Raw genomic sequence first — 17547 nt, 5'->3', positions numbered from 1 at the left:
TTTCTTTTTCTGTTTAGGGTGCGTTCTTTTTGTTTGTAAATTTATCATGGAAAAAGGAAGGATAAATAAAATTTAACCCTTTTGGTAAAGCATGAAACCAACACCTAAATCTAAACACTCAAAATAAGATATAAAATCGACCTATTGGTGAAAGAGTCTCAATGTAAACTTCGAACTTCAGAAAATTTCCCAGAACACTTAAGGTAAATATGACTGTTTCTATTATAATTGCCAGAGAGCATTACAGAGGAATACATGGGTATTTATAGAGATTACAAGGGCAAAGGGTATGAAGGTCTTTTGACATTTCTCACGTACTCTACATGTACCGATGAGGGCGGCGGTCACTGTCTAATAGGCTATATTATTCTAACTAACTTACAGCTTTCTAATCTAAGCATGGCGAGTTGATACTACGCTGGCGGAAGCCTTGAGTGTCTGCGCAGGCATTATTTATTCTTTCAGTGAGATTCGTCATGTTGGTTCTCTCAGTGTGGCTGCGCTATTAGGCCAGGCTATAAAGGTTTCGCTTGCTTTTCCAATTGTCCTTGATGTGGCGACGCTACCACTCATGCCCGCGCAGGATCTGCTCCTTTATACTTTAGCTCGTGGAGATGACTCATATACCTGCATAATCAGCGCAGGTTCGATATTAGTAATTCATGGATATAAATAAATATATAGTACTCTTTTGACTGTGCGGGTAATTATAGCTGCGCAGGTTTACTCCCCGTAACGCGGGTCTTCAAGTCTTTTAGACTAATATATCTGTGCTGTCAATGCAATCTGTCTTACACGAGTGTGAGCATGAGTAATCATTATTTCACGTGTCTGCGCTGATGAAGTTCTTAGCCCTCATCACCTTTAAATCCTTCATTTCTTTTTCCTCATTTTCTATTTGCCCTTACTCATTTCTCATTTACACTACAAAGGAGAGATAATATTATTCCTCCAAAAATAATGTGATAATATTATCATTTATTTGTAGTAAAAATGAGGAATAAGTAAGGGTTAAATTGAAAATGAAGAATAAAAATGAAGAATTTAATGAGTGAAATTTTGATTATCCATCATTTTCTCGTGATAAATTTACAACCACCCTTATAATAATAATAATAAAAAAAGATTACAGAAATAAAACAATAATCACCAAACCATAAATATTTTGCATTTGCATGACAGAAATTCGAACACTTCGACAGCTCAAACCCAATTATCTTTAAGACAATAATATTCTGCAATTTGATTGCGTGGTCGTATCCATTGCCTCGTGGACTGTATTCGATGAATTGATAAGCGGAGACGAATTCGCCGCCGATATCTATCTTTACGCAATCGACCGTCGAAAAGGTAAAGACTACCACTTGCCTCTTTACTCCGCCAAACACACAGACCCTCACGGGTGTGTGCGCTTTTTGGGGGTAATTACACGCGCACGAGATAAGGCTCGCATTTCAAAGCAATATTTAAAGCGATTTATATTATTTAATTGTTTTTGTCATTTTCTATAACCGAATGGACGCGGGGGAGGTGGGATATACATCGAATTTCTGGGCCATCTTCATTGACTGTTTCCTTTCACCAACATCTCGCTCAATTGGTTCTTTCCTTATTTAATTTTCTTTTCCTTTAATTGTGGGCTTTTTCTCAACTTCACAATTTTAAGTGAATATCAAGGAACCGACACTATTTGATTGATACCCCCATCTCTTTCACTCGCTCGAGTTGATTTGAGTTCACACAAAAATTAGTGGAAAAAGCTTCAATTTTTTGTAGTAAGTATATTATATGGACGTGGAATTTTGGGTTTTCTTGTGTAGTAGATCTCAAGTTCGCCTATAGGAAAAAATCAAATCTTGAAATAGTTTAAATATGACGTGTGTGTATATGTATATATATTATAGAGCCCGCTTCCTTCTATAGCAGATCACCTGTTCTCTAGCTGGTAAAGGATAAATTTTTCACATGGATTATCTGTAGTATTAATATATAGCCAGATTCTTTTTAAGGTATTCAAATTTGCCCTTTCAATTGCATTTAAAAGTGTTTTTGCTAAATGTCAACTTATTTTTGTGAAGGGGTTATTTAATAGACGTATCCCACTTGAATGGGATTGTGATTACCTATAAATTTTTAAGCTGCCATTCTCCGGAGGCGTGTTGTAAGGAAATCTCTTTCTCTCTCTTATTCGCCGTTGGAGATTAATGATTCAGGTAAGTATGTATATATTTATGAACTTCATTTTATCCATGAGGTTCAGATCTGGTTTTTGTGTTATGCCAAAATATATGATATTTTTCCCCCAATTATGTCTTCTTGAGAAGGCCGTCATTTTGTCTTTCCATGTTTGAATCTAATAGAATTCCCATATTAGTCAACTTAGTTGTCTTCTTTTGCTCTTAATTTTCTTACTGACAACGTGGTGTATTTTATTGCTACTCATGTTTTCTAATTGCAATAGTCCGGTGAATGATGCTATCTCGAGATCAGTATTCAGGTTAACCATCTGAAGAAAGGGATTTTTTTTTTCAATCATTGTTTTTGTGCGCCGTATGTGTTTGTGCGTGTGTGGTTCCCTCTTTGAGGTTGGGGTTAGGTTTGGTTCTCTTGTTTTGAGTCTTTTCTATCACAAATAACTGGGCTTCTTGTTTATTCTTTGATGTATATTTACATTTTTTGCAAATTATATTGTTCACTTCTTTGTAGTTGGATGTAGGTATGCTGTATTGGCTGCAACTTATTATGATTATTTGTGATGTCCTTTGCAATGATTATGGCCTCTATCCTCGCTCAAGAGCTCAACAGTATGCTACTATAAAAACCTCTATAAATTTGCTCTTTCATCTTGCAGAATTCTGTTGATAGTGTAAACTTTCTTCAGGCTAGGATTAATGAATGCAACACAAACTTTTAACTTAACAGAACCTTATAGTTTGAAAGATTAAACTTTAAGGGGATGTTTATTTTTGAGGATTAGTCTAGATAGATAAAAATAGTAAGGCTAATCCATTGTTTACTAAGATGAATTGGAACATTGGGATATCCAAGGCCCTTGATAATTTCTTCATTTGAGCTAGTTTTGTTTGATTCATATTCTATTAAATGGGTGAGATCGGAGAAATCCTAGTCTTGATGATAAAAAAACTCAATCATGTATCTTATCAATCATGCAAAGTAAACGCCCCCTAAATGTATGCTGATGCACATTATGTTTATTATAATTGCAGTCATATCTACTTTTTTTTTTTTTTTTTTTTTTTTTTTTTTTTTTTTAATTTGGGTAATATTGTCACAACATTGCAACAATTTCTTTTCACTCTGTATTTGAAGTTCTTATTCTTTTCCCATCTGAATCTCCCATGTTTCTTATAGAAAGGGCTGATGTTTCTTTTTGGCTTGTCAGAACATGCCTTTCAAGGACTTCTTCACCGAGTATGGTGAAGCAAATTTATATGAAATCCAAGAGGTTGTTGGTAAGGGAAGTTATGGTGTTGTGGCTGCCGCAGTTGATACTCACACTGGAGAAAAGGTGGCCATAAAGAAGATCAATGACATTTTCGAGCATGTCTGTGAAGCTACTCGCATTCTCAGAGAGATCAAACTCCTCAGGTTGCTTCGGCACCCAGACATTGTTGAAATTAAGCATATCATGTTGCCTCCATGTCGGAGAGAATTCAAGGATATATATGTTGTGTTTGAGTTGATGGAAACAGACCTTCACCATGTAATCAAGACAAATGATGATCTTACTCCTGGGCATCATCAGTTCTTTTTGTATCAGTTGCTCCGAGCTTTAAAATATATCCATTCAGGTAGGCACATCAACTTAGTTCCTTTAGTTTCTTGCATTTTCAGCAGTTAATAAGAACTCTGAATTTTCTTTTCGACAGCAAATGTGTTCCACCGGGATTTGAAGCCCAAAAACATCCTTGCTAATGCAGACTGCAAGTTGAAAATATGCGACTTTGGGCTAGCTCGTGCATCATTTGGTGATGCCCCATCTGCTGTTTTCTGGACTGTAAGTAATTTATGCTGTGATTCGTGGAGGATATATGTATCCATGTGAAATTCTCTTGAATTTTTAAAAAAAATCTTGGATTAAGGCTAATTAATTATCAATATTGTAATTTTTGTCGAAATGTTGTTCATCTGAAGGATTATGTGGCGACCCGGTGGTATCGCGCTCCTGAACTTTGTGGTTCCTTTTTTTCCAAAGTAAGTTCCCCTGTCTGGAAATTACTTTGTGCTGTCTATGAAAATCTCTCTCTGTACTTGAGTGTCTAGACTAGTTGCCAAACTACAAGAAAGGTTATTTTTTGATAGTGAATGAGATGTTGAAAAGTCTATTTGTTCAATTTCCTTATGTGGTTGTTGCCTATTGCAGTACACCCCGGCTATTGACATCTGGAGCATAGGATGCATATTTGCAGAAATGGTCACTGGAAAACCATTGTTTCCTGGGAAGAATGTTGTCCACCAGTTGGAGCTCATAACTGATCTTCTTGGCACACCTTCTCATGAAGCTATCTCAAGGGTTTGCTCCTTCATCATGACTAAACTTCTCTTGTCACTTGATAAACATGATAGACAAACTAATGAAGTTGACAAAACTTATCATTTGACAAGTTGAATTCTTTTCTCACTTATAGATTCGAAATGAGAAGGCCCGAAGATATTTGAGTAGCATGAGAAGGAAAGCACCTATACCTCTATCACAAAGGTTTCCAGATGTTGATCCCCTGGCTCTTCGTTTACTTGAGCGTCTAATTGCATTTGATCCCAAAGATCGCCCATCTGCTGAAGAAGTAAGGATTCATATAACTAAGTATTCATTGCCTCGGCTTTCTCACTCAATTTCAGTGTGAGGATGTTGTGTTTTCATTGACATTGGTAAAAAACCATATTTGTACAGGCATTGTCAGATCCATATTTTTACGGGTTGGCAAATGTGGAAGATGAACCGTCAACTCAACATATCTCCAAATTCGAGTTTGAGTTTGAAAGAAGAAAGTTAACGAAAGAAGATGTGAGGGAACTAATCTACCGGGAGGTACGAGCATTACTAGTGAAGTGTGAATGATATTATACTTGCATTAGCTGTTACTTACGTTGTATCTTAATTAAGCAAACAGATCTTGGAGTATCATCCCCAGATGCTCCAGGAGTACCTCCGTGGCGTGGACCAAGTTCACTTTATGTATCCAAGGTCGGGCCATTAAAAGAATCTGTGTTAACTCTACAAGAGAATTTCAAGCACTTTATCATTCTTAATTAATTTCAGGCATATATATCGCTCAATTTTCGTTCATCTTCCTGCAAATTCCATCCAGCTCTCTTTTTTTCTTTTTTCTTTTTCTATGATAGTTCCCTTGTACCTTAAATGTTATAAGTTGATTTCTATATATATATATATGTGACGATTAAGTATATGCTGAAGTGAATGATTGATTGGGGCAACACCATTGTGGTTATATCTATCATCATTCATCAGTACTATCCCCTCCTTAAATTAGACTGTATGATTTTTCAGTGGAGTCGATCAATTTAAGCAACAGTTCTTCCGTCTGGAGGGACAAGCAGGCAAACTAGGCAGACCACCAATGCGAAGGCGCTATGCTTCCTTGCCCAGGTAAAGCTATTTCTGATGTGCCTGAGCATGTTTCATTTTGAATGCTAATCTAATACCCCTGATTTGGTGTCAGGGAACGCGTGTGTGGGCTGATTGATGAAGATCCAGACACAAGTGATTCGAGAAGTCAAGCCGTGGTGCCAGTTCCACGTCCAGTCGTACAGAGCCCCAAAAATTCATTTGATATTAAAAGATCAGAAGTTCGAAATGCGAGTGCAAAAGCTAGGAAAAATGATCATAACAAATCGTGCTACAGTGCCCGTTGCTTGCTAAGAAGTGATAGCATCAGTGCTTCCAAATGTATTGGAGTGCAAGGAGAAGACTACCTGTGATGTGAGGTTAGTGTTGAATGATCTATCTCTCTCAACCTTAGGTAAATCAGCCTCTGATCTTGTTTCTCCAATCAGGTGCAATTGCCTTGTGTCTAGCAGAATCGGATAGTGACAGTGTGTGTTTCTCTTCCGTACAAGTTGGTTGGTTGATTTATTCACTTGCTGGAATACAGGAGTGGTTTATGTTTCATTTATGGACGCTTTGTTTTCTTGTTACATCAACTGTGTGTAATACTTGTTTCAGTATTTTCATTGTAACCATTGAACAATTCGTCTAGACATCCGATGCTCTCATGAAAAGATTTGCACTTCTTAGCTTGTACTTGTCATTGGGCTGTAATCCCATTTTGAATTTCAGTCTTTCTTTTCATTTTTTTGATTGGATTTGAGATTCTGTCTTTTCATTTGTTTGGAAAAAAGAACATCCAAGTATCCTACATGCATAATCATACTATATACAGGATAAGTATTCAATTTTGTCACATCGATTAGCGTTTTAATCAAAATGTTACACCATTAAGATAAGTGCAAATACACACCTAATGTATGAAAGTTGTGATGTGGCGATAAAAATTTTAAAACAAAAATTTAAGAATGTCTCTCTCTGTCATCTCTTCTTTTTCTTATAAATTTCACTTTTTCGAAATGCATCAACATACGAGAAGCCACCATGACATTGACAACCTCAAGGAATGAGAAGTTCAAATACATGATCGATTAACATCATCATTTTCATTTTTCGCGTGGAGGGTGAGTTGGACATTTATTTTCCTTGAATTTTTTCCTTCTTTTTGCAAATTTTGATTGCTACATCATACATTGGTACGCCACAGTAGTATCCGACATCCAATTTTCGTGCATTGGACATTTTTTCACTTATGTAAGAGGCAACACATTTTTGTTAAACTTTTAATTGTTCTTCACCATCAAAGTAGATTTTTTATACTTGAATTAAATCACTTTCAATAATTACAACCATAACGTCGATTTTTTGTAAAAGTCTAAAATTATTTGTCCACTATCATGGTCTGACTAAATATTGACAGCCGCTGCATTACACAATATTATTCCAGAAATGGTTCTTCACATTTTAAAGAAAGTCGATGCTATTTTTATAAAATTCGTTAAGAGAAAATAATCCAAAAACAAACATTAATCCGTATGTGGAAATTGAAATTTACATCTATCAGTTCCAATTCAAGAATATCGAAAACTCCCAATTGGAATAGATTTTGACGTATGTAATGGCGTTTGGAGGCGGCTTTGTGGAGAGCACCGAAATCGGCAATCAGTAAAAAAGCAAAATTAATCACTTTTCACTTTAAAACCGAATCGGAAGCACAAAGCCGTACTATGATGCCATTGTTAATGTGAAGGCTAAATTTTGCAGGGCAGCCTGCAGAAAACCTGCAGGTATTTTCAGAGCCACGAACAGTTAATCGTTCAAGCTCTCCCCTTTTTGCATTTTAGCCTAAATCTTTGGCCATATAAATGTTGAATACAAAAAAGAGGGAAACCAAAACCATTGGAAGATTGCGTCGTCTCCGGCAGAATTTCGATCTCGCAACCCATAAACCCTAATTACTCCGCTAAGCTCGAGAGGATGGGCCTCTATTTATAGTGAATGTGGTCATGTTCTTTTTGCTATAATTATTTTTCCAAGGATTATTTTGCTAGTTTCTAAAACAGTAGGGAGTAGTTTGTAATTTTAGTATTTGCTTGCTCTATATTTGAACATATTTAATTTTAAATTTAACCCCAATTGTTTGCGATTACAGAAGCATTTATCCGCCAGCCATGGCTCTCATTACTCAGTAGCCCTCCAGCTTCCCCAAAGTTAGTAATCTTTCTCAACTTACGATTGCCATGGCCCATGCCGCTTGTGATTTTCTTTATCAAAAATAAAAATAAAATCCAATTTTACTATTTCAACTCCGGCACTGGAATTATATGTGCTTTATTAAATTCTGCATGGCTTGCTCGGACTTAGCTGATTATGTGTTGTATTCATTTTTCGTTTTACTTTTTCCTTGCGATCAGTTAACTAAGCACCTTTTGTGCTCTGTTTGAATTTACTTCCACTTTATATAGAGCTTTTTTAGTTTCGTTGCATCCCAGATTCTAGGTTTCTTCTATGATTATGTCTGATTCAGTGTCAGCACTGTTGCTTTCTAAATCGAGTCCGAGGAATTGCCTAGAGGATTTCCTATGCTGAGATTTATTGACTTTCTATTTATAATGAGCTACTAGTGTGGGAGGCACCGATTTAACTTATTCCTACTCAGCCTGAATGATGGCTCCAAATGCTATCGGTGCAGAGATGCCATTTATTTGTCTTTATTTGATTCCTGCTAGGTTAAGTTTCATTTCTGTTTAATATGTTATAAATAAGCTTCTGTTTGTTTCCTATCATACAGTTTTCCCCTCTTATAAATGACTCAATGGCTTTACAGGTTCAATGGCTGCGTCATCTAGGCAGCTCTGTTTGAGTCTGTTATCCTTTTGTTTATGGCGGTGACACCATCTGCTTTACAATTGTGTACCATGGTATGGGGGCAGCCTACATTTTTCCTCTGGTTTCAAAGCTTTATTGTCGTTTGCGTACCAACATAGCATCTTCTTTGACAACTTATAAAATTAAACTTTGTCCGATAGGGTTTCAGTGATAAATGCTTGCGGCATGCTGTGAATTTTGAAGCTGAGAGAGCATGCAGGAGTATTTTTGGAAGATGTCTGAGGTTATTGGCTTCAAATTATTACGCTTCATTTTGTGATTTGTGATGCAATATCTTAAGATCCTTCGTTTCTATGCAGGTTTAACAATTTTCTTGCACCAAATAGTTTAACATCATGCTTTCGATCAAAGCATAAGTTTCCTGAAAAGTTGTTGAAGGGCTTAGATGGCTTTGAAAAGGTACATGTCTTAGAGTAGGAAACAACTAAACCTTAAAAAAGTTACGAGAATTTGTTTTTGATTGTTTAGCATTGTTACTTATTTTAGTAGTGCAATCTGGATGTCTATTTAGAAATCTTGAAATTTTGTTTCTCCTGTGTTGGAACTTTAATATGGTGGTACAACTTTTTCTTCTAGGAATCAGTTTTCATTGGTTACAATGGTCTCGATGGCTTAATTGGGAATAATATATCTAGAGAGAAGTTCAGAGAGAATTTTAAAGTTGGAAGTGCTGAATTTGACGCCACCTTGACATGCAAACAATTCCCTTCCATCTCTTTGGGTTGCTTCCCAACTGTGGAATTGTATGATGGACCTGCATACAATACTCAAACCACAGAATCATTGGTGCCTCAAGTTCTTGAAGGATGCATTGCTAGTCGTATTGATGCAAATTTGTTAGATCCAAATTTCATCTACCAAAACATGGAAGCTTTGTATGCGGAGATTTCAAATATGAATATGCATCAGCATCATATCCTGGAAGATGACGTCAACAAATCAACTAATTCTCAGTCACATGATTTAAAGACAGAACCCAGAAATGTTTTGCAATTGACTGCAGATGAACCTTGCAGCTATGCTGGTTCTGAGACCCAGTTACCTGCTGTCTCGGTGGCAGTAATTCTTGATGAAAGTATCAATTTCATTGGGCTTAGCAGACGCCAGAACAGTCAGCTAGAAAAATGTGGTTTTTACACGGTGAATTATCCAGTGATTATTCGGATACAGCTGCATATTGCTTAAGATCACTGCCTGATGCTTCTTTTATCTACTTGTAGTTGCGGAAACTGCTACATCATTTTCCTAGGACTTATGTTGATTTACAGAATGCTGAGATGGACATTGACGATGGTCAGTACATGATTTTTGTTGGGAAAATAATGTCTTCTAGGTAAGCTTTATATAGTTCTGGGCATATGTTTTTATGTTGATACTGAAATGGTTCCTTTGAAGTTCTCTAAAGCGTAGTGTTGAATGTTTGACTTAGATTCTGACAAAGCAACTTTTTTCACGCAGGGGGATCCGGGCTAGTAGTTCATTCTCATATCTGGAGGTTATTGTAGCTTCTGATATTGCAGATATTGAGGCAAATGATAACGTGACAGGCACAGCTGATGATGTTGAAAGGAGCAAACGAACTATATATCTGCATTTGAAGAAGTTTTTCCGTGGAGCTCGTTTCACATGCATGCCTTTCCTTAGAAGTATTCAGGGAAAGCACAAGGAGGGTGATGTTGTGTGCGTCAGTGGCAAGGTTGAGTGGTTTAAATGAGTAATATATGAATTTCGTATTGCTTACTGTGCATAAAAACTTGTCCATAAAATGTTGACTTTTTGAAGGTGCGCAAAATGCGAAGTAAAGATAACTTTGAAATGAGGGAGTACAGTATCGATGTCGTTAACAACGAAGGAGATTCATGTGTTCTTGCCAAAGGGAGGCCTTATCCAATATATCCTTCCAAAAAAGGTCTTAACTCTGACGTTTTTAGGGACATTATTTCAAGGTTTGTCTAGTGCATTTTTATCTCATTATTAACTATTTATGTTTCTTGGTTCTGCTTATATATGTATATTTCCAGTAGCCAGTTGGTCAACTGAAGTTGGTCTTTTATGATCTATTTATATCACATCTTCAGTTTTCCTGCATAATATTTCTCATTTATTTTTCATTTTAAGCCACCTATTCTAATAAATAATTGGGACTTAGACATATCTAGCCATTGTTTTTCTCATTCATTTGCCAAAGCTGGTAGATTTGGATGCATAATCTATTATTGATTTTTTTTTAATGCTCATCTGGTTGAAGAATGTATTCTTTCTCTAATGCAGTGAACATGTATAATTTTTCAGAGCTTTGAAGATGTTACCAGCTTATCATGATCCTCTTCCTAAGGACATTATTCAGGATTTTCATCTACCATCACTCTCTGATGTATGTAGACTGGCTTTAAACTTTGCCGTTGTTTCTGTTTTTTCTTTGGGGACCACTAAGGACTTAGCTTGCAGACACTGCTTTATTTTTCCAAATTGCATCATTGGTCTTCCATTTTGATGGTAAGCTATCTGCATATATTGGTAAACCATTCAATGGATGTAAATGATGCAGGCATATATTGGGATTCACCAGCCGACTAGTTTTAGAATGGCTGACTTAGCTCGTAGAAGGCTTATATTTGATGAGTTCTTCTATCTTCAGGTATTTTTATAATTTTTCTATTAGCATTTTACTCCTTTGTTATCCTTCTTTCTCTCTCTCTGATGGACTTTTGATAAATACTCGCTCCGTCCTGGAAAAATAGTCCTAGGTGGGAGTGGTACGAGTTTTAATAAAAGTGGTTGAGTGTATTGTGAGTGGAGAAAGGGTCCTATCTTAGGTTAGGGGTAGTGGTCTAGTGAATAATGGGGAATGGGGATAAAAGTGGTGGGCCATATGTGGTAGAATAGGTAAATAAGTTGATATATTGATGGTAATATGTTGTGGTTAGTGTCTATAAATGGAATGAGACTATATTTTGTGGACGTCCCAAAATGGCAAAGCGGGACTGTTTTTCTAAGACGCAGGGAATATCAAATTGAGATTGAGAGTCTGAGACTCATATTGGATTAAACAATATCAAGCCATGGCCACTGTCTCAATTTATTATACATATAAAAATATCCTTCACCTGCTGTTCCAGAGATCATGTTTCCTGCAGCTATCACTGTTAAAAGTACAAACGTTTTTGTTGTTCCAGTGATATTTAATTTTGAATTTTTTGTTTCAGTTGGGAAAGTTATTCCAAATGCTTGAGGGTCTTGGTACCAAGTTAGAGAAAGATGGATTGCTTGAGAGGTACATAAAGCCAGGGCTGAACACTAGACTTGTGGAAGAGTGGGCCAGTATCACGAAAAATTTTGTGAAGGTTCTTCCATATACGCTTACAACCAGTCAGCTACAAGCAACTTCAGAAATCATATGGGATCTAAAACGACCAGTTCCAATGAATAGGCTGTTACAGGTTTGGTTTATCTTATGCATCTAGATTCATCTTTTGAACTTCTTTCTGTTTCCTGAAATCAAATTGGATCTGTATGCACACTGATTTCTCTTGAAAAATTATTTCACATTTTCTGAAAACCCCTTGTGCTCAAGGGGTTTTACAAAAATGACTTATCTGACATCTGAATCCCTATATAGAATTCGTAAAGGAGGCTTAAACCCTCATAAACCTCTTCTTTTTTCTCATCCTCATTATTGCCTCTTCGTATACCATTCTTTTTGGGCCTTCATAGGGTGATGTTGGATGTGGGAAGACTGTGGTAGCATTTTTATCATGCATGGAGGTAATTGGCTCTGGGTACCAGGTGAGTGATCATGACTTCTACTTTTAGATTTTGTTTTACCTAGTGAAGAGCCTTGTATGATTGGATTAAACTATCTCCAGGCAGCTTTTATGGTTCCAACAGAGCTGCTAGCCATCCAGCATTATGAGCACCTTCTTGGCTTGCTTGAGAAAATTGAAGATGCCAATGCAAAGCCTTCTGTTGCTCTATTGACAGGATCAACCTCAACGAAGCAAGCAAGATTTATTCGACAGGTAATTGCAGATCATCCTTGTTTATTCCTGGCATAGCATATCATTTCATCTTTTGCAACTGTTTTGTCAGGGTCTCCAATCTGGAGATATCTCCATGGTCATTGGAACTCATTCATTAATAGCTGAAAAGGTGGAATTTTCAGCTTTGCGCATAGCTGTCGTAGACGAGCAACATCGCTTTGGTGTTGTTCAGAGAGGACGCTTCAACAGCAAGGTATCTCTTTGCGTCAAAACTCCTGAAATGATTCTGGATACTTCCGTAGAAGATGAGCTGGAAAATATGTTTTCATGCATTCTGAAACAGCTGGTTGTGTTAACCTAAATTAACCTTATTAACTTGTTCTTCACAATTGAATTGCAAATCCTCATTCTGTCTTATGGGAAGTTCTTATTATGTTATTAGACCATTGATCATGTCAAATACTCAGATTAGCTCATGATAATGCTACTGATATTCTGATAAAGTTCGTTTTTTTGCAGTTATATTTCAACAATATAACTTCCCAACTGAAGTCAACTAGTTCGAGTGACTCTGCAAAAAATGATGTCAGCATGGCTCCCCATGTTCTAGCTATGTCAGCCACACCGATACCGAGGTCGCTTGCTCTGGCATTGTATGGCGACATGTCCTTGACTCAAGTATATGCTCCTCTATTTGAAATTATCAATAAGTTTTGCTACAATATTGCACTAATGCCTCTGAAATTGCATGCTATCTTATATTAAATCTGAACTTTTTCATTGGCCACCAAGGAATTGACACCTGAATATATGCAAGAAACTGACTTGGGGGTATAGTATTGGGTAGGCTCAGTTCTTATGATCTCATATGTGAGTGTTCTGAAGTCTTCAAAACCAATTTTGATGTCTGAAAAAAAAGCAACACATTTTTTCAAGATTCTGACAATTCTCACTTATTCTTTATTTTCTTCCAACCTTGTGCATCTATATCACCTTATGACCAAATATTTTTTAGACCCTGTTGTTGTTTTTCTATCCCAGAATTCAGGTGGGTAGTTTTATGTATTTTCACAATTAATTTCTTTTGCATCATGATCTTCTCATTATCTTGTACTGTAGTTTGAAATTTGTCTTTGCTATGTTCTTTTATGACAGATCACAGATTTACCTCCTGGAAGATCGCCCATTAAGACATATGTTATCGAAGGAAATGAAGTTGGATTTGATAAGGCTTACCAGGTAAACATTTTAACGTAAAAACCTCAATTCCTGCACTCACATCCAAATGTTGTAATTTCACTCCTACAGAACTTCAGGTGTTAATGGATGTGAAACATTGATTTTTCTGTGCATTCATAAACAAAATGAATTATGATTACCAAAGAATATTGGTTAAGATTTACAAAGATAAAAAAAATAAAAAATCAATGCAATTATATCTGTTTTCCTTTTCTGACCTTTCCAATTGCATAAATAAGATGTATACTTTGTTAAAAAATAATGTAAAAACCTGTAATCATCAATTTGTAGGCTTTGGTGCTAGTGGATATCACATCGGAACTTTTTCCTTTTTGTTGGTTCAGTATATTCATATAAAAAAAACTCGATGTAGTTGCTGCATAGTGATAGCATAGTTCATGGAGATCACTGTGGAATGTCATGAACTCGTTCTCATATGCCTGAGAATAAAATGTCACTTTTGTGAATGATCTACTCACACAAGTTGAGTGCATAGTGCAGCACATCGCTGCCCCCTCACCACTCAGTCCTTGTTTTCACATACCTCTCAAAAACTTTCCCATGTGCAAGTGAGGATTTACAACATTTGCTATTGCCAATCTTGCATTTATTCTCTTCTATATACAGAAGATCCATCATGATTAGATGCGATTTGCAGCTGAAATTCTTATATAATTCTGGGTGGCTAGCCTAGATACACGCATAGTCACCTGATCTTGTATTTACAGATCCTGAAGTCTTGTATATTCTCAGTTGTAGCCTAAACTTTCCGAGACCATCTAAGCCCACGTTTGGTTGGGTGTTTTTAAAAGTTGGAAAGGGATTCAATTAATTGAATCCATTACTTGTTGTTTGGTTTGTGTCATGAGTTAACCATTACCCTTACTTGAGGGTAACACAATCACCCAATTTGTTATCCCTCAAAATAGAGGGGAAATAAAAGAAACGGAATCCCTTACTAATGACTCATTTCCATTGCTAAACCAAACACTCAATAAAAGTAATGGTTATTGTTACCATTCCACTCCTTTATTTGATTCCATTCCCTTTCCATTTCTCTACTTGAACCAAACGAGCACTAAGAATAAACCTTTTGACGAGAGTTGGATTAAGAGAATTTCAAATCAAACATACTGAGGAATATGTCCTACATATGCACAATAAGTTTAACGTCCTTCAGGCATAATATAAATTAATAGTGTCTTCTTATGAGTCTGCGAGTTTTAGTACAGTAATCTGTTTGATGATATTAGATATTAGATGCTTTGAGTATTGCAGATGATGTTGGAGGAACTCGGAGGTGGAGGGAAAGTATATCTCGTGTATCCTGTGATCGAGCAGTCTGAACAATTGCCCCAACTTCGTGCTGCTTCAGCTGATTTTGAAGCTATTTCGAACAAGTTTTGCGGTTATAAATGCGGGCTGCTACATGGTAGAATGAAAAGCGACGAGAAGGATGAAGCACTGAGGCAGTTCAGATCTGGCGAAACAAAAATTCTGCTCTCTACACAAGTAATTGAAGTGGGTGTTGATGTACCAGATGCATCCATGATGGTGGTGATGAATGCAGAGAGATTCGGAATCGCACAATTGCATCAGCTTCGAGGTAGAGTTGGACGCGGGGAGAGGAAGTCAAAATGTATTCTAATGGCCTCTACAAACTCCAGCCTCAAACGGTTAAAGGTGCTCGAGGAATCCTCGGACGGTTTCTACCTTGCAAATATGGATCTCGTTCTTCGTGGGCCCGGGGACTTGCTGGGTAAAAAACAGTCGGGCCACCTGCCGGAGTTTCCTGTTACGAGGTTGGAGATAGATGGAAATATTCTTCAGGAAGCTCATGTTGCAGCATTGGTGAGCCTAGACAAATTATAATTTAATATATTGGGGAAGACTAAAGTATGATATGAGAGCTGCATTGTTTATTGGTGGTTGCAGAAAGTTCTGGAGAGCTCTTATGATCTGGAGAAATTCCCAGACCTGAGAGCTGAGCTTAGCATCAGACAGCCGCTTTGCCTTCTGGGGGACTAAATAGCAGCATCAGCATCGGCATCAGCATGGCGCAAAACAATCCATAATTAGAAATGAAGAGGAAATGAGGCTAAATTGCAGTGTTGTACCCTATGACGCCATATTTACCTAGTGCTGACGTTTGAAACTGGTATGTGATAATCTAATGGTACAAAAAAAGGTCAAAACCATGAATCTTGTACAATTAGTTAGTTTAGTTATAACGTTCATCTCATGTGAAACTATGTATGTATACGACAACAGTTTAGTGTATAAGCACAGGGGAAGGAGGAGCGAAGAAGCAAGGAGTTAAAGTGGGACCCATCTGTTATCCACTGATGCTGCAGTGTTGGGCCTACTGTGGGCTGCCGACTGCCATATAAAGCTAGAGCAATTTGTGGGTCCCATCGTTTCCCTAATTTGATGTGAGCTATGCATCTATACCTTAACTAATCATTACAATTACAATTAGGTGCGCCTAATTTGGACTTTGTTTTTAATTTCTAAATTATACTCCAGTTTACATAGAGATATTATTCTCTCTGAATTTCTTTTTCTTTGTCTATATTGGAATTAAATCAAAATATTAGTTTCCCAATCAACTGGTATACAAATTATTCTTGTGCGTGCATCTTGGATTTTATGGTTCACTAGTATTTTGAAAATGCCGGCAAACATAGTGTTGTGTTTAATGACTCGAAAAGCACCTTAAAAGCGGAAATCGAGTCTTGGAACAATAATCATGTGTGTAAAGTGAAGTTCATATGTCGGGCTCTCAAAGTAAATCATGCTTCGCTTGAGGTAACATACATGATTCGATATGTACGTATAATTCTGTATCAACACTACTATCCTTAATTTCCAGTGGTATTCATCTTATAAGAAAAGTACCAAGTTCAAACTATTTATGAATCACCACCACCAAGAAACAAACATCTTTTCTTTTCTGTCGAGAAACAAATAAAATTCCTGACCAATACAGTGCTCAATTCTTAATTACTTGCACTTTCTCTTTTGGAAAATAATTTTGCCGTGATTGCAGTAATTACCTATTAAAGCATTTCTTTTTTTACTCTCTCTCTGTCCCGTGTGAGGATGTCTTACTTGATCTAATTCCTTTCGACATAATTATTTACAAATAAGTATTTATTGTGTATAAAGTATTACAGTCTAGGGATGTAAATGAATCAAATAATTTTGGTTCGATCGATATTCGATTCGAATTTTTGATTTTCGAATACGAAATTTTATGATTCGAATACGAATACAAATACTTTTTATGATTCGTTTAGTTATCGAATACGATTCGAGAATCACGATATTCGATTCGGTATTCGAAAATATTCGATATATATATATATATACACTAAAAAATAATATTTATTAAAATAAAAGTGAATTACAATAATAGCATTGCTAATAGCATTCGCATGCTTGCTTTATTATTCAAATAATTCTAGTTAATTGAAGTGCTATGACGTACTTCTATTTATTGAAGTGTTATATAAGAGTTCTTATTGATGCTTTGCTTTATTCAAATGCTTACTTATGTTATCCAAACTTTTGATATTAGGTTTGTATTATAATTTGGGAGTTAGATTTTGAAACAGAGGAATATATTTTTAGCATATATTATTGAATTTTTAAGTAAATGTAATGCACGTGATCTCCATATTATTTGAAATATTATTTTAGAATTTTTCTTTATTAAAATTGCAAATTGGATATTAGAATTAAACTAAATAGTAGAAATTTTCGAATAAAATATTTGATTTAAATTGTATAATATACACTTGTAAAAAAATTAAACGAATATTCGATTCGATTCGAGTATTCGTGAATCAG

The 17547-nt window shown here is 36.2% G+C and overlaps 2 protein-coding genes and 1 long non-coding RNA gene across 8 annotated transcripts; 2 read left to right on the top strand and 1 right to left on the bottom strand.

Annotated features, from left to right (window-relative positions):
• Window positions 1-198: 198 nt before the first annotated feature.
• LOC130986498 (uncharacterized) lies at window positions 199-1410 on the bottom strand. Its single transcript, XR_009089282.1, has 2 exons — window positions 1151-1410; window positions 199-627 (listed from the first exon to the last, which is right to left on the bottom strand). It is a non-coding gene; the product is annotated as an uncharacterized LOC130986498 (long non-coding RNA).
• Window positions 1411-1571: 161 nt separating this feature from the next.
• Window positions 1572-6335, top strand: LOC130986496 (mitogen-activated protein kinase 9). Of its 3 annotated transcripts, none has more exons than XM_057909925.1 (12): window positions 1572-2009; window positions 2079-2213; window positions 3404-3812; window positions 3891-4018; window positions 4156-4215; window positions 4385-4534; window positions 4650-4805; window positions 4913-5050; window positions 5133-5206; window positions 5531-5629; window positions 5703-5967; window positions 6037-6335. In XM_057909925.1, exons 2-11 carry the CDS (start codon window positions 2205-2207, stop codon window positions 5959-5961), a joined length of 1482 nt encoding a protein of 493 aa, XP_057765908.1. In that variant the 5' UTR covers window positions 1572-2009; window positions 2079-2204; the 3' UTR covers window positions 5962-5967; window positions 6037-6335. The 3 variants fall into 3 exon arrangements, with proteins under 3 accessions (XP_057765908.1, XP_057765910.1, XP_057765909.1); XM_057909927.1 differs by having other exon boundaries at window positions 1597-1945; XM_057909926.1 differs by having other exon boundaries at window positions 1636-1775.
• Window positions 6336-6726: 391 nt separating this feature from the next.
• On the top strand, window positions 6727-16304 carry LOC130986493 (ATP-dependent DNA helicase homolog RECG, chloroplastic). Of its 4 annotated transcripts, XR_009089281.1 has the most exons (20): window positions 7209-7374; window positions 7740-7797; window positions 8415-8508; window positions 8617-8699; window positions 8776-8875; window positions 9053-9616; window positions 9697-9809; window positions 9935-10172; window positions 10259-10422; window positions 10769-10850; window positions 11025-11114; window positions 11683-11916; window positions 12191-12262; window positions 12343-12495; window positions 12566-12709; window positions 12976-13134; window positions 13612-13695; window positions 14974-15546; window positions 15631-15853; window positions 15967-16304. XR_009089281.1 is itself a non-coding variant. In XM_057909922.1 (19 exons), exons 3-19 carry the CDS (start codon window positions 8470-8472, stop codon window positions 15721-15723), a joined length of 2985 nt encoding a protein of 994 aa, XP_057765905.1. In that variant the 5' UTR covers window positions 6727-7590; window positions 7740-7797; window positions 8415-8469; the 3' UTR covers window positions 15724-16304. The 4 variants fall into 4 exon arrangements, 3 of the variants coding, with proteins under 3 accessions (XP_057765905.1, XP_057765904.1, XP_057765906.1); XM_057909922.1 differs by having other exon boundaries at window positions 6727-7590; window positions 15631-16304; XM_057909921.1 differs by having other exon boundaries at window positions 15631-16304.
• The last annotated feature ends 1243 nt before the right edge of the window (window positions 16305-17547 follow it).

The sequence above is a fragment of the Salvia miltiorrhiza genome, chromosome 5 (genome assembly GCF_028751815.1).
Source record: "Salvia miltiorrhiza cultivar Shanhuang (shh) chromosome 5, IMPLAD_Smil_shh, whole genome shotgun sequence".
Taxonomy (NCBI): domain Eukaryota; kingdom Viridiplantae; phylum Streptophyta; class Magnoliopsida; order Lamiales; family Lamiaceae; genus Salvia; species Salvia miltiorrhiza.
This window is presented reverse-complemented; position numbering and strand designations above follow the sequence as displayed.

Coding starts and splice junctions, on each gene's coding strand:
- LOC130986496 (XM_057909925.1), top strand. Junction 4,216..4,384: donor GTGGTTCCTTTTTTTCCAAA/GTAAGTTCCCCT, acceptor TGCCTATTGCAG/TACACCCCGGCTATTGACAT. Junction 5,207..5,530: donor GTTCACTTTATGTATCCAAG/GTCGGGCCATTA, acceptor ATGATTTTTCAG/TGGAGTCGATCAATTTAAGC.
- LOC130986493 (XM_057909922.1), top strand. CDS start 8,470: ATGGCGGTGACACCATCTGCTTTACAATTGTGTACCATG. Junction 9,810..9,934: donor GGGAAAATAATGTCTTCTAG/GTAAGCTTTATA, acceptor TTTTTCACGCAG/GGGGATCCGGGCTAGTAGTT. Junction 11,115..11,682: donor ATGAGTTCTTCTATCTTCAG/GTATTTTTATAA, acceptor TTTTTGTTTCAG/TTGGGAAAGTTATTCCAAAT.